General features: G+C 39.4%; 1 protein-coding gene and 1 long non-coding RNA gene across 3 annotated transcripts in view; one reads left to right on the forward strand and one right to left on the reverse strand.

Annotated features, from left to right (window-relative positions):
• Positions 1–2,351, reverse strand: part of Ube2u (ubiquitin conjugating enzyme E2 U) — a 65,523-nt gene extending 63,172 nt beyond the window's left edge. Inside the window, exons 1-2 of one of the 2 annotated variants that reach the window (XM_076934614.1) lie at positions 1,815–2,351; positions 283–623 (exon numbers count right to left, since the gene is read on the reverse strand). In XM_076934614.1, the coding sequence (XP_076790729.1) occupies positions 283–471 (189 nt within the window). In that variant the 5' untranslated portion in view covers positions 472–623; positions 1,815–2,351. The remainder of the gene's footprint in view (positions 1–282; positions 624–1,814) is intronic. The other variant, XM_076934615.1, reaches the window with a different exon arrangement.
• A 52-nt stretch (positions 2,352–2,403) lies between these two features.
• LOC143442405 (uncharacterized) overlaps positions 2,404–25,622 on the forward strand; it is a 42,814-nt gene continuing 19,595 nt past the window's right edge. The window contains exon 1 of the long non-coding RNA XR_013110571.1: positions 2,404–2,588. This is a non-coding gene — a long non-coding RNA (uncharacterized LOC143442405). The remainder of the gene's footprint in view (positions 2,589–25,622) is intronic.

Below are 25,622 nucleotides of genomic sequence, written 5' to 3' on the forward strand. Positions count from 1 at the left end.
GCTTGGGAAATATTTTGTTAGTGACACATGATCCTTCCCCCCGCCCCCCCCCAACAATGAAGTGTTCTGTGTGCTAACAATATAGCTTTAAAAAAAAAAAGTAAAACAAAATTCTGCATTTTTATAAAACTTGATAAAAATAGTATTTCAAACTGTACGGTCACCAGAAGTACACAGTTATCAAAAATGCACACAGTCACTTGGCATCTCCAGCACCTTCAGCTTTCTGTGCCTGGTCTGTTTTGGCATCTCCATTTTCTGCAGGGTTATTTGCATCCTTACCAGCATCGGCTTTCCCCTTCTTTCCCTTGGGTACCTTCTCTCCCTTCCTTGCAGGGGCCGTTTTAGCTTGGACTCTGGCTTTGGAGGAGCAGGTTTAGCAGACAACCTTGCAGATCTTCTCTGTGGCTCGTCCTTCACCTTGGCTTTGTCTCCTTTAGCATCATCCCCTTCAGCCTTTCTTTTGGGCATGGCGGCGGCAGGGGACGTCGGCGCTGAACATGGTATACAGTGGCGCGTGGGTTTGGTTCATCCGGGGGTCATCCTCGCTGCTTCTTCACACTGCTTCTCAAGATTATTCTTGTATATAAAAAACAAACTTTCCCTGCGCTCAAGAATTGTCACTATGAAGAAACAAAAATGAGCTTCACAGAAAAACTTCGCAGCTATGCTGAGTGTGCTTAAGTTCCGCAAATTCTTTCTGAGTCAGCATAGTGAATACCTATGCTAGATGACTGCCAGGGTGAGCACTGTATTTGTCTGTATGCATTATCTGTACTGATGTAAACCATCACTGAATTCTATTATGCCAGAGAACAATAGTGTCTAGACTGAACAGAAATGTTATTCAACATGAGGTCATGCATCTGTAATGTTTATATATAGCTGATCTTAAGCATATCTGAGGAGAGCTTTTTTTCTTTTTTAATGTGTTTATAGTAGGAATAAAATAGAGCATGTATTATGAACTACCACCAACAGAGCTATTGTTAGCACCTCTGTACACACTCTTCTATGGATGGCTTTGTTTCTAAGTTTGCTCTTTTTTTTTTCTCCTCATCCTCTATTTTTTATTTCACATATATTAGTCCATAGCACAAATGAATGCCAATAACTTCACCAGTGGCATTGGAAGAAAGGGTAATTTTTCTTCTACATTAAAATTAGAAGGCAAAGACATAAGAAAAAAAGGTACTGGAAAGTATACAGTAGAACACAAAGATTAAAAACAAAGGATCAGAAAATGATGTAGTGTGCTGGTTGTGGTGTCAGGAGGCAGGAGGATTTCTGAGTTCAAGGACAGCCTGCAAAGAGAGTTTCAGGACAGCTAGGACAGTTATACAAAGAAACCCTCTTTTGAAAAGCCAAAACAAACCCAACAAAATAAAGAAGGAAGGGAAGGAGGAGGAGAAGGAAGAGGAAGAAGAGGAGAAGATGAAGAAGAGGAAGAAGAGAAACAGGAGGAGGAGGATCCTGATCTTGGGATCTTATCTATAATGAATCTTTCTAAGAATTACGTTTGCTGGTCAGAAAACAAGCCACTCCTTAGTTTACAGTATTAATGAGTACAACCTGAACCTGCCAGTCTGTGCTTGACATACTCTGATACTCAGGGCTTCAGCTCACAAGAAATTGCCCTGCACAATGTATTTAAAATTGTTATCCATCATTATTTTGAAACAGTAGTTATTAAAGAATACTGTAGTTGAAAAGTTGGTGTAATTAAATCATGGTTTACAGAATAAACACGGACTAACCTGCTTCTTAAACAGCATCACTGGGTGTAACAGATCTCTCCGTACCACTGTACTTACCTTTCTTATATTCTGTTGTAACTGTAACTCCTTGAAGTCTCTTTCCAGCAAGATGTAAGCTTTGGAGTACATAGTGAAATTGTTACCTGTCTTGGAACTCATTAGGTTTACTCAGGGCAGAGCTCTTGACTGAGGACTCTGGTCACCCTCTGACCCCTGGTTAAACAGTTACTCACTCCCCAGTCAAATGACTGCTAAATTTAGGAATTAACAGTGACTTTATCTTTTCTACCCCTGACTCCTCCAGATGGGAACTTCCTGAAGGAAGACTGAGGATCCTATCTGTGTTGTCTCAGCTTCCACCCCAAGACAAACTTGGGGATAACTCGAGAGATGCTGGTGTTGTTGGCAGGCCAAGAGGGAAAGGCAAATCCCGAAGCAGCACTGCCAAGTTCTCTTTCTACCTGACAAATGGAGGTTGTGTCAGCTCAGCTGGACAAAGCAAACCAGTTGCCAAGCAACAGTCCTCTGGAGGCGGTGCGAGCTTGTTGCCTCTCATCTAATCAGCGATGGGACTGTAGGTCCTCTCAGCCAATCGATGAACAGTTTCATTGCGGAAGGCCAATGAAGTCAGCATTCAGGATGACATCATCCACCCCTCAGTGCACCAGGACACCGCTGGTGTAGAGGGTCTTCCTTGCACCCCAGGACTTGGACTGTAAATCACAGAAGCTTCTCATGAGTGTCTTCCCTGCACCCCAGGACTTGGACTGTAAATCACAGAAGCTTCTCATGAGTGTCTGTCCACCATGAACCTTTCTCTTTGACTGTCAGGTAATGAAACTATATGACCGGTACCCGGCCCATCACCCAGCTGCTCTTTGCAAAAACCTTCCAAATTTCTGAAGTTGAAATTCCAATTTCTAAAGCTAAAACCATTCCTGCTTCCCAACTAGGCTTCTACCCCCTATTTATTTACCCCCTTTCCAGGCTGGATAGTTGAAGCAATCCTGGCTCTCTTCCTCTTGAGAGTTTACACACACTCACCAAACTTCACTCAAGTTAACAGCCTTGTCTCTTGCCTATACACAGACCATCCTCTCTCAAAGGATCACCTGCCATAGATTTAAACTAATATGGGAGTGTGTAGTTCCTGCTTTAAGTCCTGAATGGGTCCCAGCTACCTCGCAAGATCATTTTGTATCCATCTTCAGCATTTTAAGTGTCGACTAACTTCTATACTAGCATTTCTCTCATCCTGCTTCACACTTGAGCCGCCCCAGGTACGAAACTACCATGCCATTTTCCCATGTGTACCAGCCTGCCTGACTCCAGCCATCCCCTCTACCTAGATTTCCTTCCTATTTTCTGATGATCAGTTCTTACCCTTTTGTTGGAGGTGTTGGTAAATCTGAGCAATGGTCTACTAACTGGCCACCGGCACACCTTGAAGCTTTATAACTCACTTAGCTGCTGGCTTCTGGGAGAAGTGTTGTAGTTGTAAAGGTTTCTGATTGGAGAAAGGACTGGGGCTTTGGTAATGGGAGCAAGTAAGAGAAAGTATATGTATGTGCATACATGCCTCTGTGTGTGTGTGTGTGTGTGTGTGTGTGTGTGTGTGTGTGATATGTGCCTGTGTGTGTGTGTGCCTGTGTGTTTAGCATCTGGTAAAGATGTAGGTACTGCCTAAGTTTGCTACAGCAATTAGCATTGGCTGTTCATATACACAAATCACTTGAAATTGGAAACTTACAAGAAGAGGCCAATCTGAAAATAGTCTTGTCTACATGGCACTGCTATCTTTGTATTAAAAAGTTAGGTATTATTATTATTATTATTATTATTATTATATGTGTATAGGTATATACGCCTGTGTGTATGTATGTGTGTGTTGGGAATTGAACCCTGGTCTTCGGGAAGAGGAGCCAGTGCTTTTAACCATTGAAAAATCTCCCCCGCTCCCAAATGTTAGTTTTAATATACATTTCACACATATCATTGATGTCATGATTGTACTATATATCATAAGCTGTATTCTTCTCTGTTGTATTCACCAGATTTATACTGGTGTTTTTGTTTTGGGGCTGTATTAGGTTGGGTGGTTTGGTTTTGTTTCTGTCAACCTGATTGTTACAAGCTAGCATCATCTAAGAAAAGGGAACCTCACCTGAAAAAAACACTCCATCAGATTGCCTGTAGGTAAGACTGCAGAGTGTTTTCTTGATTAGTGGTTGATATGGGATGGAGGTCCAGCCCATGTGGATGATACTACCACTGGGCAGGTTGTCTTAGGTTGTGTAAGAAAGCAGGCTGAGCAAGTCATGGGGAGAAAGCCAGTAAGCTGCACTCCCCAATGGCTTCTGCATCCATTCCTGCCTATGGACTCATGTCTTGAGTTTCAGTTCTGAATTCCCTTAGTGGAAGACTATAAGATGTAAGATAAAATAATCCCTTCTATTCCAAGTTGTTTTTATCACCCTCTCATCCCACCAAAACTTCCCATATTTCCCTCATCATTCCTTTCCAAACTCATAGACTGTTTTTTCCCACTAATTGTTATTACTTGTGTGTGTGTGTGTGTGTGTGTGTGTGTATCTCTATCTGCTATTGAGTCTATATAATATTGCTTGTATGTATGTTTTTAGGGCTGATGTTTGGCTTGAGACCAACCAGTTAGTCCCTGGGGAGGACTACTTCTCTGGCTCCCAGCTTTAAAGCTGCCTGTAGTTCTTTGTTAAGGTTGAGGTATCTTGGGGGGCTTTTCTCTATCCAGTTTGGCCTGTTCTGTGGTATTTGCCTTGTTCTGTTCATATTTTGATGGTCAGGTTAGTGAGACTTTATCAGTATAGCTTCTGATGTTACTGGGAGACATAATCTCCCAGAAAGCTCAGTTTCCATAACCTTAGGTGTGGGAGTGTTTCATAGCTGTATTCACTGGATTTGGGCTCAGCAGTTCTACATTTGGTTGTGGTTTTCTGTAACGGACTCCATCTGTTGCAAAGAGAAATTTTCTTGGTGAGAGGTGCAGACTATAGCTTTCTGTAAGTACAGGAACAAATGTTTATAAATAGGTAGTATTACACTAGTTTAGTAAATTAGTGCTTGTAGATTAATTATTCTCCAATAGTTATGACTTCACTAGCACTGGGTAGTTAGCCAGGTTTCCAATACCTGAAATGATACTTCTTTTGTTGAATGGGTCTTAAGTCCAATTAGAGAGCTATTGGTTACTGCCAAGCTATTTATGCCACTGTTGCAGCAATAGGATTATGATGGCACCATGCTGGTCGTTGATGTGATTCATAGGCATCATAGCTAAGTAGGACTATTGGTTGCATCCCTACTCTGGAAGCTTGCAAGGTGCCTTCTGGTACCATGGAAGCTAGACCTCAGAGAAGGGACATTCAGTTCAGTTTCAGCTGAGGGGTCTCTGAATTCTATTTCTGAAGTGCATGGTGTCTTTAATGACAGAGACTTACCTTCCACCTCTGGGAACTAACCAAGGCCAACACCAATAGACTGTATGTTTTGGGAGTCTCTTAGACAGCCTTGGCTAACAACTCAAAGGAGGGTTTCTCATGTCTGGGGTTTTCTTAAGTGATCTTTAACTCTTGGGGAAGCATTGCCACACCAAATGAGAAAAGTTACTCTGTCTGTATTGTTATAAGACTAAATCATATGCATTATGAATTTTTAGAATTGAATAGTTAATAGTATCTTTTCAGACATCCATGTCATCATTTTATCCACCCTCCCTTCTCTTGTACTTATTCTCTCCCTGTTCCCTAAGGAGCGCTCTTCCCATTTCCCCTGTCAGATCACATGTATCCTGATACTTCCCTTTATCCTCTTTCCACCTTCTCTGTATTTACCTCCCTGACTCTCCTTAAGGAGACTCCGTTTTCCCATTCTCTGATCAGATCATTTTTTCCTCCCTCTATTACTCTCTAACCCCCTTATCCTGGCAACAGTCCCACTTACCTGGTTTTTATAGTTATTGCATGCTATACACTCACATCTGAAGATGTGAAGCTAGGTGTTGTGTTTTATAATAAAAGAAAAAGAAGCCAGGGATATGTTTGGTGGAGGCACAGTATGGTGCAGGGGAGTGGGGTGCCTCTGTAGGCCCATGCTGAGGCATCCCTTCCCCCTCAGGTACCAGCCATAGGATGGTAGAGTTTATTTAGGACATGGGGAGGGGGAGTTGAGAGAGTAGAGATAGAGAAAGGCAGAGAGAGACACAGAGAGACAGAGAGGTAGGGAGACAGAGAGGGAGAGCAAGAGAGGGAGGGACACAGAGAGAGAGTGTTGTAGAGGAGTAGAGGCTGGCTGCTAGCACTTGGAGAAAGAGAGGGGGAGGGGAATAGGGAGAGAAAGGATAGCAGGAAGAGAGCAAAAAAGCAAGAGAAGCAGTGAGGAGGGGCAAGCGGGACCCTTTTATAGTGAGTCAGGCACACTTGGCTGTTGCCAGGTAAGAAATCCTAACTAGGAACCTCCAATGAGAGAAACCATGTGACGTTTGTCCTTCTGGGTTTGGGTTGCCTTACTCCAAATGGTCTTTTCTACTTCTATCCATATACCTGGCATGTTCATGATTTCATTTTTCTTTAGAGCTGAAGAGTATCTCATAGTGTAAACACATGACATTTCATTATCTGTTTGCTGGCTGTAGGGCTTTTAGGTTGTTTCTATTTCCTAGATACTGTGAATAGAGCAACAAGGAGCATGGCTGTATCTGTGGAGGGTATTTCAAGGCCTTGGGGGACATATGCTAAGGAGCAGAGTTGGTGGAGCACAAGGTAGATTTATTTTAGAGAAGCCACTACCCTAATTTCAGCACTGGCTGCATCGGCTTGTAATCCCAACAATAAATGAGGGTTACCTTTTTGCCCACAATCCCTCCAGCATTTGCTGTCAGTAGTTCCATTGATCTTTGCCATTCTGAATGGGGCAAGATGAAATCGCAAGGTTTTTTTTTTTTTTTTTTTTTGAGTTGTGTGTTCTTTGTTATTTGTATAGCTGGCAATGATTCGTTCCCATTTTGTTGGAATATTTACTAAATTGATTCTTTCTTTAGCTGTATAGAAGCCTTTTAGTTTGATCAAGTCCTACTTGTCAGTTGTCGGCATTTATTACTGGGCAAGTGGAGTCTTATTCAAGAAGTCCTTTCCTAAACCATTACCATGCAGGGCACTGCTCAAGTTTTCTTCTAGCAGTTTCGGTATGTCAAGCTTAGGTCTTTGATCTGATGTGGAGTTAGTTTTTATGTGAGATGGTACATGAAGACCTAATTTCATTTCTTTGCATGTGGACACTCAGTTTTCCTGACACCATTTGTTGAAGATCGTTCTTTTCTCTGAAGTATGGTTTTGATGTCCTTGTCAAATATTAAGTAACTGAAGCTATGTGTGCTTATGTTTGGGTCTTCATGTCTTCACGTTTGTTCCATTAGTCTACTTGACTGGTTTTGTGCCAATACCACATTGTTTTTATTACTGTGGCTCAGTAATATATCTTAAGATCTGGAATGGGAATCCCTCTAGCATCGTGGTTTATTTTGTTTGTTTGTTTGTTTTTGTTTCTCCCTCAGGATTATTTTAGTCTCTCTTTCTCTTAATCTCTCTCTCTCTCTCTCTCTCTCTCTCTCTCTCTCTCTCTCTCTCTCTCTCTCTCTGTGTGTGTGTGTGTTTCCATGTCAATTTTAGGGTAGTTTTTTTTTTTTCTATTTCTGTAGAGTGAGTTGGGGGACTGTGGTTGAGATTGCATTGAATCTGGAAAAAGCTTTTGGTAGAACAGTAGTCATTTTCTCAATGTTAATTCTACCAACTCAAGAGTATGGGGTATCTTTCCATTTTTTAGTGTCTTTATCTCTTTCTTTAGAGGTTTAAAGGTTTCAATTGTAGAGTCCTTCCCTTCCCTGGTTGGGTTTATTTCTAGATATTTTATTTTCTTTGAGGCTATTAGGAATGGGAATGTGTCCATGATCCCCTCCTCTGGATGTTTGTTGTTGGGGTATAGAGGTGCTATTGATTCCTATGACTTGATTCTGAATCCTACCTATTGATACATTTGTCATTTTTTGAAGGTTTCTGGTAGAATTTTGGGGATCATTAATGTATAGTATCATGGCATCTACAAACAGGAATAGTTAGACTTCTTTGTTTCCTGTTTGTATCCTTTTAATTTTCTCGTTTTGCCTTTTTGCTCCAGCTACTACTTTGAGCACAATATTGAAAAAGCAGTGCAAGATAGTGGACATGTTTGTCTTGCTTCTGATGTCCATGAGATTACTTCAAGGTTTGCTTCATTAAAAAAAATATATTAGATATGCCTTTCTTGTACATAGCTCTTATTGTTCTGATATATGCTCCCCTTAGCTCTATATTCTCTAAAACTTTTATCATAAAAACATGTTGGATTTTGTCAAAGGTCTTGTATGCATTTACTGAAATGATCACGTGATTTTTGTATTTATCTCCATTCATGTGGTTTACTGTATCTATTGACTTCTGTATGTTGAAACACCACTGCACTTCTAGGATAAAGCCAATTTGGTCAAGGCGCATAATCCTTTTGATGTATATCTGTATTCTGTTTAAAATTTTTATTGAGCATTTTTGAGTTTATATTCATCAGATATTGGTCTGTGGTCTTTTTCCTTGTGTTTCTACCTGGTTTTGGTATTAGAGTGATACTGGCTTCATGGAAGGAGTTGGGAGTGCTCCTTCTTTTTCCTTTTCTTTCTTGTTTTTCTTCTCTTCTCTTCTCTTCTCTTCTCTTCTCTTCTCTTCTCTTCTCTCCTCTCCTCTCCTCTCCTCTCCTCTCCTCTCCTCTCCCCTCCCCTCCCCTCCCCTCCCCTCCCCTCCCCTCCCTTCTGTCTCTCTTCTCCTCTCCCTTCTGTCTCTCTTTTCCTTCCTTCCTTCCTTCCTTCCTTCCTTCCTTCCTTCCTTCCTTCCTTCCTTTCTTTCTTTCTTTCTTTCTTTCCTACTTTTCATTTTTGGCTCACTTAAAAAAAGACTGAATATAGATCTTCTTTGAAAGTCTGGTAGAATTTTGCTGTCAATCAATCTATTCTTGGAAATTTTTTTTAAAAAGCTAGAATACTTTTTAATACTATTTGAATCTCCTCACTTGTTAGGAAACTGTTAAGGTTATTGACATCATAGTTTTATTTGGCTGCCTCTAGAAAATCATTAATTTCTTTTAGGTTTTCCAGCCTAATTGTTTCAAAAATAGTGCCTCATAATATTCTAATTTCTTTGGTGTCTATTGTAATGTTTTCCTGTTCTTTTCTGCTTCTATTGTTGTCATTGATTTTGTTTGTTTTGTTTTGGTTAGTTGTGCCAAAGGCCTCTCAACTTTGTTTATCTCCTCTAAGAACCAGCTCTTAGATTTGTTGATTCTTTGTATTGTTTTTTTTTGTATTTTATTTATTTGTTGTTTGTATTTTATTTTATTGCCATTGATTGGGTTTAGATTTTGTTTGTTCTTGTTTTTCCAGATTTTTTGGTTGAGCCATTAAGACATTTATTTGGGCTTTTTTTTTTTTTTTTAAAGTAGACATTTTGAGATATAAATTCTTCTTGCAGGACTGCTTTCAATGTGTCCCAGAGGTTTGTTATAATGTATTATGTTTTCATTTTCATTTAGTTCCAGGAAATATTTTATTTTCTTGATTTCCTTTTTGACAAATTCATTAGCTAGTTGTTTAATCTTCATGAATTTGTGTATTTACTAGAAGGGTTTTTTTTTTTTTAATTGTTGTTGTTGTTTGTTTCCAGTTTAAAATTTTTCTGCATTGTCAGATAGGATACAAGGAATGATTTCAATCTTTTTTTATTTGTAAAGATTTGTTTTGTGTCCCAGGATATGGTTTATTTTTAGAAAAGCTCCCACGTGCTGCTGAGTAGAAGGAATAGTCTTTGGCATTTGAATAGAATGTAGGTCTCTGTTAAGTCCATTTGATGTAGGATATCAATTAATTTTTGTGTTTCTGTTTGTTGCTGTGGTTGTTTTGTCCAGATAATCTGTCTATTGGAGAAAGTAAAATATTGAAATCACTTACTATTAATAGATTGATGTTAATCTGTGTCTGTAATTTCAGTAGTAGATTTTTTTTTTTTTTTTTATGAAATTGGGCTCCCCTGAATTTGGTGCATATATGTTTAGGAAAGCAATGTGGTCTTGATTAAGTGTTCCCTTAGTTATAGTGTTCCTCTTTATCTGTTCTGATTAGCTCTAGTGTGAAGTCTGTTTTGTTAGATATCAGAAGAATCACACATGCTTGCTTCCTGGATCCATTTGGTTAAAGTGGCTTTTGTTTTTTGTTCTGCATCCTTTTATTCTAAGGTGGTGCTTATCTTTAAAACTATGGTGTGTTTCTTATAGGCAGGTAGATGGATTTGGTTTCTTTTGTTTTGTTTTGTTTTGTTTTTTGAGAAGGGGTTTCTCTGTGTAGCCCTGTTGCCCAGAATTTACTCTGTAGACCAGGCTGGCTTTTAACTCAGAGACCCACCTGGCTCTGACTCCCCAGCACTGAGATTAAAGGGATACACCATCACTGCCTGGCAGCATTTGGTTTCTTGATCTATCCAGTCAGTCTATGTCTTTGATTAAAGAATTGAGGCCATTGACATTTAAAATTATTGCTGTAATACATGGAGTGTTGTTGGTCTTAGTGGTAATTTTCATTTTAATAATTATGGCTTTGTATTTTTTCCATGGTCTCCCTGCTGTGCTCACCCTCCCCCCAACCCCCTTAAGCATGAAATAATGCTGCTTTTATTTTCCTTAGGTTTGGTTTGTTGAATATAATTTTCTTTAGGCTGTTTATGTCATTGAAATAAATTCTGTCTCCTTTAATTATTGCAGATAGTTTTGCTGGGTATAGTATTTTGGGTTGATTACCACAATCTTTAGGACTTAAAATGAATTGCTCCAGGCTCCCCTGACTTTCAGATTTTCATTGAGAAATCAATTGTTATTCTGATGGATTTTCCTTTATATGAGACTTGTGTTTTATTTGTTCTTTTGTTTTGCTTTTTTTTCTCTTGTAGCTTTCAATACACTGTCTTTGTTATATATACTTAATATCTTAACTATAATATACCTAGGGAATTTCTTTTCTGGTTTTGTCTGTTTAGTGTTCTATATGCTTGCATTTGTATGAGTATATATTTTCTTAGTTTGGGGAAATTTTTTTCTATGATCTTGTTAAAGATCTGGTCTATGCCATTGATTTAGGATTTTTCTCCCTTATCTATGCCTATAATTTGAAGGTTTTTTCCCCCATGGTGTCCAATATTTTCTGTGTGATCTTTTCCTGTATTTTTTCATGTTCCTAGTTTATTTGGTCTTGAGCAATGGTTTTCAACCTTCTTACACCTCAAATGTCCTGACCCTTTAATACAGTTCTTCATGTTGTGAACTCCAACCATAAAATTATTTTTGTTGCTACTTCATAACTGTAATTTTGCTATTGTCATGAATCATAAATGTAAATAACTAATATGCAGGATATATTTTCACTGTTACAAATTGAACATAATTAAAGCATAGAGGTTGATTCCAAAAACAATATGTAATTTTGTATTGTAATACTTGTTTCTAATTACAAATAAATGAAATTTTGTCTTTGCAGCATGGTGTAGCATAGTTAACAGTGTAAATATAGTTACAGTAAATTACATTGTTGCATTTTGCAACATTATGTGCAAAAAGTCAACATTACTGAGAAAGACAAGATTGCTTTATTCTCACTAGATCAGAAATTCTCTGGCGGCCTTTGGAAGGCACAACAAAGATCATTTTCTACAAGATGTTTGCTTCTGTATTTAGATTTGATAACTAACAAGCTGGAAAAGCCTGTTTCACAGAGATACACTGTTGGAAATGGAAGGAGGAGGCCTAACACAGACATGGACAGAACAGGGTCTGAATGCAAACTCTTGATCCAGAATTGTGTAACTGGCACTGTGGAGAAATCAACTTTCTTTGTATCACTGTTAGTAAGCCCAGCTGACTCCTCTGCACTGTCTTGGGAACATTTTCAGCTTTGACTGTGAATGAGTTTCTGAAAAGTGCAAACAGGATATCAGGTAGACTTGGAAAATTTGATGAGATTTTGTCTGTAAGGTAATTTCTGTGAAAGAACACAGAAATTAGCATTGCAATCCTTTTCTCTGACCCAAGGTCATGTTCCTCAAAGACTGCAGATAAGGTAGGCAACATAAAAGTTTTAAGTCCTCCCCACACCTTTTGTTTTGCCAAAGCTGAAGCTTCATTTGGAATGATTGGATCTTTTCAGACAAAATGAAGCAGGTTGTGTTTGGTCCTTGCAGTGACAAATTTAACTCATTCACAATGACAAAGGTGTCATTCAAGTAAGCTATTTACCTTTATCTCATGTCTTAGTTAGTTTTACTGCTGTCAACAGATACCATGGCCAAGGTAACTCTTACAAGAACAACATTTAATTGGGGCTGGCTTACAGGTCAGAGATTCAGTACATTATCATCAAAACGGGGACTTAGCAACATCTAAGCAGACATGGTGTAGGAGGAGCTGAGAGTTCTATATCTTCAGCTAAAGCCTGCTAGCAGAATACTGCTTCCAGGCAGCTAGGATGAGGGTCTTAAAGCCCACACCCACAGTGACAAACTTACTTCAACAGGGCTACACTTTCTGATAGTGCCACTCCCTGGGCTGAGCATATACAAACCATCACATCACTGAAAAGTGCTTCTAACCTATGATTTTTCTTTCTGATTAAAAGGTATTTTGAGTTTATCACAAATCTCCAAAACATGTTTTAAAACTTTTTCTCTCCACAACCATCTTACTTCACTGTGAAATAGTAGATGCTTGTTTGCCAAATCCAACTAATTGCACAGTTACCAAAAGAGTCGACAGTTTAAAGTGCTTGCCTTTTCAAAATCACAGAACTTATGACACTTTTTCGGTACTTCTTGTTACGCTTGTGTCAGCATCTTCATTGCTAATATTTACTGGTGATTCATACAGTGAGTTCTGATGACTCTCAATGACTCAACCAGGCAGTGAAATCCAGATGGCCATCCTAGCATAGCTGGAGCATTGTCTGTATAAACACCACATACCTTTTCCTAAGAGATCTTACGCTCTTTCAGAAATTAACCAACTGTATCAAATATATCATGTGCAGTAGTTGTTGTCTCAGGAGGTTTGCAAAAATGAAACTCATTTTTAAAGTTGCTATCATTAATACACCTCATGTCAGCCAGTAAGCGTGAACAGTTTGCAATATCTGCAGATTCATTGAGCTGGATACTAAATATTGGAAGTGGAGTATATTTAATTTCCTGGATTACCTGATCAAGAATATTATCAGACAGGTCATCTATTCTGTGGACAGTGTCCACAGTTAGATAAGGTTAGATAAGTGCAGTTAGATAAGAAAACTGTACTCAATTGCATAACAAATTCATCTCCGATCATAACTCAAACAATATTTTTGGCTTCTGGCAATAATAAATCCTCAGCAATGATATGAGGTTTCATAGCTCTGGTTATTCTGAGTGCCATTAAAAATGGGTGCTAAATTTTGTTTGTGGTACTGGCCACCAGTGTCAAGTCTGGCTTTCTTGAGTCCATCAGCTTTGCTTCTAAATGTCCTTGCTGTCAAAGGTTGGACGCTTGTTATCAAAATGAGTTTTAGTTTGTTTGGTTTCATATATTCAATTGATAGAACTTCACAACAAAGAACATTATAGTTTCTCAATTCCTGCTGAAATTTCTGAGGTAAAACCATAGTGTAAAAAAAAAAAAAAATCCTTACTATATTTTTTCTTAACATTCTTCTCTACATGATCTATTGTCATGGGATATTTTCCTATTAAAATAATATATTTCAATAGTCTTTATGACAGATGATACATGACAGAGTTCAGTCAGTATTGTTCATTAAAGTTTCCTATATGTTTATTTTTTTTTAACATACTTGTTACTATCACATGAGGGCAGTAGTCACACCAACCACAGATAAATATAAAAAGACCAAAGAGCAACACCCAGATTAAGTTAGTATATGTATGGTTGGTATATATACACATGAACATGCACCACACACACAAACACACACAATGCAATAGTAGATGATATTACAGTACATGATTTTACATTTACACAGTAATTATAATTCATGTATTTTTTTTTTTTACCTCCAAATACTGCTACTTTCAACATAATAGCTATTCTCTACTCATGTGTGACTGTTCTGCATAAGTAAGTACATTATGGCACCAACACTGTCTCACATGCCTGTATTTGTTTCACCTGTCTGAGATGGGTTCCTGGGATGATATTGTCATGCCAGGTACTCATATATGGGAGTATCTGCATGGGAATACCTACCTGGAAATGGATAGAGGACTGCTGTCTCAGTTCCTAACACTATTGAAAATAATTGTTTTCCAATAGCCTTAGGTGACTCCTGTGAAAGGGTCATTCAGTTCCTCAAAAGAAGTTGAGGAATACTGGTCTCGACCCTCTATTTTATCCTTGAGACTTGATACTCTGCCTTCTGTGTGATCTCTTCTATACATAAGGCTTTCCTTTGAGTTTTTTTTAGATGGGATATTGGGTTTTTAAATTCCATTTTCATTTCAGTTTGGATCCTCTTCAGTGTTTTCATCTCCTAATTGAATTCCATTCTCAAGTCTTGGATTGGTTTTGTCATTTCCATCAGCTGCATGCTTGTGTTTTCCTGGGCATCACTCAGACGGTTATTCTCCTTAAGCTCTTCCTCCTTGATTCCATTGAGCTGCTTCTTTCTGTTTTCTTTAAACTCCTTGAATTCTTTGATGAGGATTATGATTCTTTTAAATTCTATATCCTGGAATTCATCTAAGTAATTACCATTGGCAAGTATTTCTACAGGGCTGGTAGGATTTGGGGGGAAGATGCTGGCTCGATATTTCATGTTGTTTGGTATTTTTGCAATGAGATCTGGGCATGTGGACTTCCTTTGTTAGTTCTGAGTTTGTTATGGATGAAGCATGTTGTGGGAAAAGAGACACTGTGTTGGGTCTGGAGGTTGGAAATGGCTTGGGTGGGACAGTGGGACTGAGGGTAGATAGGCTGAGAGTCCTGTGGTTTGGCAGATAGTCAGGGAAGATCATGAACAAGCCTAGAGTTCCCCTGCAAAGAAGGCAGGGAAGGCCAGATTAAGCTGTTGCACTGGTTATGGGATCCAGGATAAATCTAATGGGTTGTAGAAAAATGAGAATTGAGTGTTCTGGGGTATTCACCAGGCTAGACCCTGGAAAAGAGTGTAGGAAATAAATTGAACTTATGGGTGGTTGTAAGCAGGGGGCTAGGTCTTGGGAGAAACCTAGAGGTTGGCTAGAGGCAGGAAAAGTGGAACCAGCCTGTTAGCTTTCGTAGTTCTCTCTCACTAAATTGCCCATCCAGAAAGGGCAGACCATCACTATGTGGAAGAATGCCCATCCCTAACTTGGTACTAAAGGTGTGTCCTGATTACACATTGTCCATTCATTAAGAACCATCTCTGATTTCTGTAACCTACTAACACACACACACACACACACACACACACACACACACACACACTATATATATATAACATATATATATATATGTATATACATACATATAGTGTATATATGTGTGTGTATATATATGTTCTTATATATTGCTCATTGCTCAACATGCTTAGCCATTGGGAAATAGTTCATTATATGTTGTACTTAGTATTTTTATCCCATTGGGTGGAAAGGAAATTAAAGTAGGGCCTTCTAAGACTTGTAATTTCATTGTATCCTCCTAAAAATGGGCCTCCATGTTTGAAAGGTAAGGTTTGTATTTTACTTTTATGACAGGCATAGATATACACAGACGACACACACAATCCTTGTGGTATCTTCAGGGTTGTGAACAGGATGGATTTTGTTCTGTGGTTAAGTTAAAGGGGACACTTGCCTTTGAGAGGAGGAACTTTTGTGGTATGAACATAATTGACTCAAGTCAGCTCTAATGGGACTAGGGTCTTCCAGAAGTCAGTGATCCAGAAGATGCAGGCGGATCCATGCATGGCAGATTCTCTTTTGCTAGCATTGGAAATAGATGGTGGGGGCAGTATCCAAGAATGTCAGGGGGCAACTGGGAGCAGCAACAAGAGACTCAGAGTGGCTGTTCACTAACTGTAAATCATGGAGCTCTGCCACACTTCCATGAGTTTGGAGGGGGCTTGAATTCCAGATCATAACAGTCCACCCTATAAGACCCAGAGCAGATAATGACATCAGGTCATGCCTGGATCAGGTTGATGGAACTGTTGTGATCAATGGGTGCTATGTTAAGATGGTAAGTTATATGCAGTTTTGAGTTTGCTTCATCTGAAATTCTTAGGACTAGAACTGTTTTCCATGTTTTTTTTTTTTTTTGTTTTTTTTTTTTTTTGACTTTGGAACATTTATATGTCCTCCGCTGGGCCAGCACTTCTAGCTCTCAAGTCTGAAGTCCAAAATGCACCAAGATCTGAAGCTGATCCGCTGGTAAATCAGAAAGTTTCGGATTTTGAAGCCCTTCACAGTTTGGATGTTTGTATTAAGGATGCTCAACTTTATTTCATATTCATATTATTGTATCAATATTGATCAAGTCCAGCTTCTATCCAGAGGACACAACCAAGATGCATTGTATCCTGGAAAGCTGGTCAGTTACTGACCTGTGTTTATCTTGCTTTACTGCAAAAAGAACTTAAAACCAGTGGGTAGCTCTTCCTTCCTGGCCTTAGACAAGGAAGGGGATAAATATGGATGAGCAATCTTTAAAACTCAAGATCAGCTGCAGCTCACATACAAATTCTCACCATCCTTGGTGAGCCAGGCAACAGACAGTGTAATTGTTTGACGTATGCAATGGGACTGAAGCTGTCTCCAGCTTTGAAACCAGGCATCCCATCCCCCAACTCCTTCTTTTAAAAAATAATTCTTTCCCTTGGGACCTGAACAGATGTTTTCATTTTACTTCAACGAAAAGACTGTTTTCCTCATCCACCAGGAATATGTCCCAGTACAAAGTGCTAACCTCGTTTGGATTTGAACCCCCATCCTCAAGAGCAAAAGGAGGTGGACGCTCGCCAAGTGTCAGCTCAGCTGCGAGAAGTGTTTTAAATCATGTTTTGACGTATGTTACGCTGTTAACCAGAAAACTCAGGGCAGCGTACAGCACACATGCTTCTAGTCACGGGCTCCAAATCACATGATCTCTTCTTTGTCTTGAAGACCTTTTGATGTGCATTCCCAATATTGAGTTTCTCTGCTTTTAATAATCTTATATTCCTTCCTCAATATAAATGTCACGAAAAGTACCCAACGCTAATCTTCAAAGATCAAACAGGAAGAAAGAGGTGGGCAGACGAGCTCAGTGGCTTGAATTCCTGAAATTTCTCATTTAAAAAAAATTTATTTTCACTAATAAAAGCCTTAGTTGAAGATGCACTTGGTTCCTCTTTTCAAAGATGGAGCCCCCAGATTTCAGAATTATTTAGCAAAATAATTTGATCTCTCCCTGTGAGGTACCTGGGACACAAGACCACTAATCTTTATTTAGAGCTTCTCAGAATCAATACACACTGGCTTTTATTCTCTCATCTTTGCTTTGGTTAGTGTGACCAACAGTTCTGGTGTACCTGCCACAAAGGACTTGGCAGTGCTAACCTGGAAGAATCCTTTGCAAACTGGCTTGGTTTGTCATGGTAGCTTCTTCAGCACCAAAGTACTTTTTCATCTTCTTTTCTTTTTTAGTGGGAATTGTGTAATAACTCGATAAAAGCCATTCACTTGTTTTAGAACTTGGCTATTAAAAAGCACCCAATTTATTTCCTATGACAGGCCGGCACTAAAACCCCCACAAAGAAAGTTATGAAAGTCATGCTCAGAATCATGTTTGGGGAAGATGCTGAAGGTGTCTGTGATGAAGGTATGCACGGTCTGCCAGGAACACTACATGTGCTGAAGTGTTTTAGGAGAACTGGGTCTCTTTCATTTCCCCACCGGAAAACACCATCTGTTGAGAGACACAGCATTTACAATATCTGAGTAAAGTTGTGGATGGGCATTTAAAAGGCACAATTATTTCAGGCTTCCTTTATGAATGTCACTTTAATATACATTTCCTTGGTGTTTTTAGTCGCCCTCTAGAGGTAGTCCCAGAAATTCAACATTGGTGAGGCTTTGAGGTGGTAGTCAGCTTTGCAAGGGTAGGGGACAGCATATGGTTTAGGGACAGCTTAGAGATGCTTCTCAAAGCTGTTTTTACTTACTGTGTGCTTGTGAGGATGAGTTAGAAGGGAGATGATAGAAACTATTGATGGGTGGAGCCCACCCCCACCTCTCAGTGTCAGGGCTGGGTGTTCTACATTATAACAAAAGCATGAATAAATAGAATATTTTGAGCTCTACTAACTTTACTTGAGGATGATGTATCCCTTTATAAAAATTGTGTAAAACGTGAGCAATTGTAACATCACTATTTTTGAGTAACTACCACATCCCAGATACTACCTTGTTCATATATATAATTACATCTGTATCTACATGTACATATGCAGATACATTCTCACTAAATGTTTTGAAAGATTGCTATTACCAAAAAAAAAAAAATGCTATCAAATTGTATAGACTGAATTTTATGCCAGGCTTTTTCCGTACAGATGCCATGATTTAGCTCTTTGCTATGAAGCAATTACAGGTTCAGGGAAAGAAACAATGGTTCAGGAATGAACTGAGTAATGATCATATGTCTGTGAATGAGTGATGAGATAACATGACCCTTGTTTTTCTTTGGTGGCATTGGTGATTGGGTCAGGTCCCCAAGTTCACTAAGCATGCTCCTTACCACTTAGCTGTCCTCTCAGCCCAGAATCCCTTTAACCACAATGCTGAACTTAGACCATTCCTTAGATAAGGAAATAGAGTACCTACCTAATTACGAGGGACCAGCCAGCTGCTCCTGTCCTAGTGTAGTTAAAAATATAAGTTTTGATTCTTTCATTAAGAAAAAGAAAGCCAGGATATGGTGATCCGTGTCATGGATATGGTGCTGCGTGTCATGGATGTGGTGCTCCGTGTCATGGATGTGGTGCTCCGTGTCATGGATGTGGTGCTCCGTGTCATGGATGTGGTGCTCCGTGTCATGGATATGGTGCTCCGTGTCATGGATATTGTGCCCCATGTCATGGATATGGTGCTCCGTGTCATGGATATGGTGCTCCGTGTCATGGATATGGTGCTGCGTGTCATGGATATGGTGCTCCGTGTCATGGATGTGGTGCTCCGTGTCATGGATATGGTGCTCCGTGTCATGGATATTGTGCCCCATGTCATGGATATGGTGCTCCGTGTCATGGATATGGTGCTCCGTGTCATGGATATGGTGCTCCGTGTCATGGATATGGTGCTCCGTGTCATGGATGTGGTGCTCCGTGTCATGGATGTGGTGCTCCGTGTCATGGATGTGGTGCTCGGTGTCATGGATGTGGTGCTCCGTGTCATGGATGTGGTGCTCCGTGTCATGGATGTGGTGCTCCGTGTCATGGATGTGGTGCTCCGTGTCATGGATATTGTGCCCCGTGTCATGGATATGGTGCTCCGTGTCATGGATATGGTGCTCCGTGTCATGGATATGGTGCTGCGTGTCATGGATATGGTGCTCCGTGTCATGGATATGGTGCTCCGTGTCATGGATATGGTGCTCCGTGTCATGGATATGGTGCTCCGTGTCATGGATATGGTGCTCCGTGTCATGGATATTGTGCCCCATGTCATGGATATGGTGCTCCGTGTCATGGATATGGTGCTCCGTGTCGTGGATATGGTGCTCCGTGTCGTGGATATGGTGCTCTGTGTCACATCCAAGAACTTAGACACCTTTGAGGATATGTTCTGCAGTGGTCTTGATGGGTTGTAATTTTTAGGTGATTGTGATAATAACCAAACTGAACAAAGATTGCTATAGCACAGGGGTGCCCAATAAATGGCACTGACCATTAGTCTTTCCTGACTGAGTTATAGGTTGTCTAGAATGTTGAAGTTCTTTATTTTTAAATGACTTATTTTAGAATATTTTTATTGACGCTTTTGGTACACAATATACTCTGATCACAGTTTTCCCTCTTCAACCCCTTTCAGATCCTTCCCACTTCCCCACATTCCCAATCCCACGTCCTTTACTTCTCTTTCCATTTAGAAAACAAACAGCAAACAAAGGAAGCAAATCAGAATTTAAAAAGAAAAAGAAATAACAGAAGAAACACACACAAAAACAAAACCCTTAAAAACAAAATCAGAAACAGTAGGATACAAATAAAAGACCAGTGAGACCAAAAAAAAAAAAAAGAGAATATTGCCTAAACACAGCAACATGAGACCAAAAGTCTACAAAAATATCATTGAGTTTATTTTGTGTTTTCTGCCCATCTACTGCTGGGCCTGGGGCTTACTCTTAAGTGTGATTAATAAACCCAGAGAGACTCCATTGGGGAAAACTAATTTTTTCTTTGCAAGTGCATAACAGTTGGAGATAGCTTCTTGGTTAGGGATGGGAGCTCATGTCCACCTTCTCCCTTTCAGTGCTGGGACCTCCTCTGACTTGGATGTAGGCCCTGTACACACCACAGTCTCTGTGAGTTCATCTGTAGATCTGTCCTGTTGGGTCTGAAAGACACTGCTTTCTTTGTTTCATCCATCCTGTATGTCTCACACAATAGACTCCTCTTCTGCATAGCTCCCTGGGGGGAGCAGATTGATGAAGGCATCCCATTTAGGACTGAGTGTTCAACTTCTTCCACTCTCTGTCCAAGTACAGTCATTGTTCAGTTGTGGGTTTCTGCGTTGGTTCCTGTCTACTGGAAGGAGAAGCTTCTCTGATGACGACTGAGTAAGATACTCATCTATGAGTGTGACATCAGGAGATATTTTATTGTTATGGTCCTTTAACAGACCAATAGATATTCGCTTTTTCCTTGGGCCCCTGGCCTATCTAGGCTGGGGCTTTTGACCACCTGAGCAGTGTCAGGGATGGGTTCCACCTTGTGGGGTTGGCCTTAAATCCAATCAGAGAGTAGTTTGTTACTCTCTCAACATTGGTGCCACTGTTGCTCCCAGCATGACATGAAGGCAGGTCACCATTATAGATCCCAGGTTTTGTAGTTGGGTTGGTGCTTGCCTTTCTCCTCTGGTAGCATCCGGAAGGCTCTAAGTACACACCAGCTTGACTTCGCTGTGTTTAAAGTGATATTTATGTGATATCTTCAGCAATAGGGCCTTACCATCAGTTTATGGAGAGCAACCAAGAGCTATGATGACAGCCTAGGCTGTGTGTGTGTGTGGGGGGGGGGGGGGGCGTTTACAAGTATTTTAGTGAGAATTTTTGCATCCATATAAATTGTCCATATTAAAATGTTCTGTAATTCTCTTTCTTTATTGGACCTTTGTGTAGTTTTGGTATCATAGTAATTATTGTCATGTAAAATATATTAGAAAATGTTTCTTCAGTTTTTATTTTATAGAAAAATTTGATCAATACTGGTGTTAATTCTTCTTCAAAGGTTCAGTAGGAATCTGCATTGCATCCATCTGGCCCCCCCTTTCTTTTTCTGGTTGAGAAATTTTAGTGACTGGTTCTATTTTACTAGGGGTTATGGGTCTGTTTAAATTGCTCATCTTCCTGATTTAACTTTGGTAGGTTGTTATCAAGAAATTAATCCATTTCTTTTAGATTTTACAGTTTGGTGGAATACAGATTTTTATAGTATGTCCTTATGATTCTCCAGAGTTCCACTTTGTCTGATGTCCTCCTTTAAATCTCTTATTTTATGAATTTGGATGTTCTCTCTGTGTCTTTTAGTTAATTCATATAAATGTTTATCAATCTTATTGATTTTCTCAAAGCACCAACTCTTGATTTTATTGATTTATTAATTTCTTAAATTTATTTCAGCCCTGAGTTTGATTAATTCTTGCCATTTATTATTTTTGTGTGTTATTTATTCTTTCTGTTTACAGCTTTCAGGTGTGCCATTAAGTTGCTACTATGAGATCTCTTCAATTTTTTTATATAGGCATTTAGTGCTATGAACTTCCTTGTTAGAAACACCTTCATTGTGTGCCATTGGATTGGGTATTTGTATTTTCATTCTGCTTGAAATAGGTTTTAATTTCCTTCTTAATTTCTGTCTTGACACATTTTTGTTGTCATTGTTTAGCCAGTAGTGAGTTCTTTAGGTTCTATGAGTTTGTATATTTATGCCTTTTCTGTTGCTGATATTCAGTTTTAATTCATGATTGTTAGATAGGATTAAGGGTGTTATTTCAATTAGGGGATACATTTTTAAAAAGCACCCTAGAATCAAATGAAACCAAAAGTACAACTTATCAAAACATTTAGGATGCAGTGAAGGTAATTCTAGGGAAAAATGTATAGGTGTGAGTATTTATGTTAAAAAACAAGGGCTGTTTCAAATATTGTAATCATGTCCCTTGAGGTGTTAGGAAAATAAGAAAAGGGACGCCTAAAAGCAGTAGACAGAAAAAAAAAAAAAGGATCAGGATAGAAATTAGTGAAAGTCACACTAAAAGAGTGGTCCAAGGAATCAGGGAAATATTTAATGTTTTGAAAAAATAGACAAGATTGAATGACTCTTAACCAAAAGAAAGAGGTCCAAATTAATAAAATTAGGTGAAAGGGAACATAACTATAGATTCCAGTTAAATATAGAGATTTAACAGGCAGCACTTTTAATGCTTATATTCCAAAAATATTAAAAAACATCTGTAAAAAATGGATAAAATCTTCCAGACAACTCTGACCAACCAAAAATTAAATCAAGATTTAACTTAATAGATCTGTAACAGGCAATAAGGTTGAAGTGGTAACAGAGTCTTCTAATAAGTAAAAGCCCAGGACCAGGTGGGTTCACAGATATATCCTATCAACCTTAAAAAAAAAAATTAGTACCCCTGATTCTCAAATTTTCTATCTAACAAACTCCCCACCATGGAGCTTAAGATGCCCTTATTTCAATTGTTGTCAAAGAGACTCCTAAAACATTACCTGCCATGGCTGGTTTTCCTTAGTAGCCTGCCCCCCCACACCAGGTAGAAGGTTAAGTCTCTATTGCTGAAGAGTCTGTACACTTCAGAAACAGGACCCAGAGGCCACTGAGCTGGACTCAAAAGCTTCCATCCTGATGACCAGGTTCTATGGTACCAGAAAGCACTGTGCAAGCTTTCCAAAGGAAACAAGCAAGCAACAGTTTTACCTTCTTGTAACAGCCATGAACCATGACTACAATCAGCATGGCACCATAGCCCTAAGGGTGTGGTAGTGGCATGCATATCCTGGTAGTGACCAATAGCTCTCTAATTGAACTAAAGACCTGCTACTCTGAGATTCCACCTCACCTTAGTGAAAATGGCTATTGCTGAGAAAACAAATGCTGCTGAGAATTTGGGAAAGAGGAACACTTAGACTTTGCTGGTGTGAATGCAGACTAATGCCTCTACTGTGGGAGTTGAAATGGAAGTTCCTTGTAGAACTACAAATAGAGTGACCCTATGCTCCAGCTATATGGCACTCCTAGTTGTATCTCCAAAGGAATATGCATCAGTACACCAAGAGATGTTTGCACAGCCATGCTGATTACTGTATGGTTCATAATTTCTCAAACATGGAACCAACCCAAATGCCATCCAAGGGGAATGCATAAAGAAAATGTGGTATATGTATACCATTGGGTTTTATTTATGTCCTTTGCAGGAAATGGATTTATCATCACATTAAGTGAAACAAAGACTCAGAAAGACAACTATCCACCTTTCTTTTATATGTAAAATTTAGATTTAAATATATGATTATATGACATATTAATGAGATTAAGATAGAAGGCATAGATGGAGGACATGAAAGGGAAATGAGAAAGGATAACAAATACTACATACTTCTCATAAGTGTGCATATGTGTGCATATCTATCTTCTATCTATCTATCTATCTATCTATCTATCTATCTATCTATCTATCTATCATTTTTCTACTCATCCATTATCTATTGTCTATCAACTACCATATGACTAAAATCAGAAGGGGAGCCATTTTTGGGGAGAAGGAGACTGTTGGGAAGGGTGGGAGAGTCAATAGAGGAATTTTATAGGGGCTGGTTGTGGGCAAAGTGCAATGACATACGTTTAAAAATGTTATAATGACACCCACTATTTAGTACACTGCTTTAGAGTGATTAATATTATATTCTGGAGCCCTTCTCACGACTATGTGAACTTCATTGCCTCCAAACAGGTGGAAATTGATCCAGGCTCTACAGTCAGGTTTGGCCTCAGAACGTGTATTGACAATAGCCATGAACTGATCAGCAATGTGGCTAAGGCTGGATGAGTTATCGTGTCTTAGTTAGGGCTCTTGTTTTCTCTGTACCATGAGACAGGTGTCCTTCAGCTACCCCACACAGGGAAGCCACAGGACACTCACCTCTGCTGACAGACATGGCTGACACCTGTTGCTGGCATGAGTTCCATTTTGCCTCCAAGGCCTGAAGAATCGGAGCACTGATCTATAACTTTGTGTAGATAGTCCTTTTTTTTTCCTTTTGGTGATTTTTATTGGATATTTTATTTATTTACATTTCAGATGTTATCCCGTTTCCCCAAACCCCCCAGACATCCTCTATCCCATCTCCCCTTCTCCTGCTTCTATGAGGGTGTACCCCCTCACTCACCCACTCCCACCTCCCCACCCTTGAATTCCCTCCACACTGGGACATCCAGCCTTCACTGGACCAAGGACCTCCTCTCCCACCTATGCCCAACAAGGCCATCCTCCCTTATATAGTAGCTAGTCCTTTTAATGTCTAAGTTTATAGTCAAGAGTATGGGTCCATGAAAACTGACACATAGGCCCATTCTCCTCCCATCAAACATTCCCCGAGTTTTCATTTCTGCATATCATGTTAGTATCTTTTAAAAAGGTCTAGGCAGTGTCCTATCAAATTTTCAGGCAGTGTTTTTCTCTGTAGCAGATGAGAACATTCATTCGCATAGTCACTTAGGGAAGGGTCTAGCTCTTGCCTGGCCTGCTCAGCCATGGTCATGCTACTTATTTATTAACAAGCAACTTTTACGTGATTAGAACTCAACTAGTCATAAATATGTCAGCAGTCTGTCTTCCTTTACATCTCCATGGTTTTAAATCCTCCCATACTAACATCCCAGAGGATTGTCTTGACTTTGAATGCTTTGATAGTTTGTAAGGTTCACTCTCCTGAGGTTTTCAGTGACCCAGCCCTCTTGGCATTTATGGTAACAAACTTCAGGTGCAGCTCTGACTTGGGCTGCAGAACCCTTTGTGTGTCCTCCCTCACTCCTTTTCCTTCTCTGATCTGGAATTTACTCTTAGCATTTGAGCCATGAGCTGAAAAAAAAAAAAAAAAAAAAAAAAAAAAAAAAAAAAAAAAAGCTATTCTGGATCTCTCTTGCTGTCCTAAGCAATAGGCCTGTAGCTCCCTGGAGAACCAGTCCTGTACAGACTGATAGACTGCAGCTGATACAAGAAGCAAGAATGACCACTTCCTCCAACTGTCACAGGAAGACTGAGGAGAAAGGGTTCTCTGGATGGCTTCTGGAATGATGTGGACTAGGGGGTGGCCTTACCCTACCAACAAGATTCCATGTGTTTAGAGACTTTCTTTTCTTTCTTTCTTTCTTTCTTTCTTTCTTTCTTTCTTTCTTTCTTTCTTTCTTCCTTTCTCTTTTTTCTTTTCTTCAGCATGAAAGAAATTCTTTTCATTTTTTTCAAC

This window comes from Arvicanthis niloticus, chromosome 5, assembly GCF_011762505.2.
Source record: "Arvicanthis niloticus isolate mArvNil1 chromosome 5, mArvNil1.pat.X, whole genome shotgun sequence".
NCBI classification, from domain to species: domain Eukaryota; kingdom Metazoa; phylum Chordata; class Mammalia; order Rodentia; family Muridae; genus Arvicanthis; species Arvicanthis niloticus.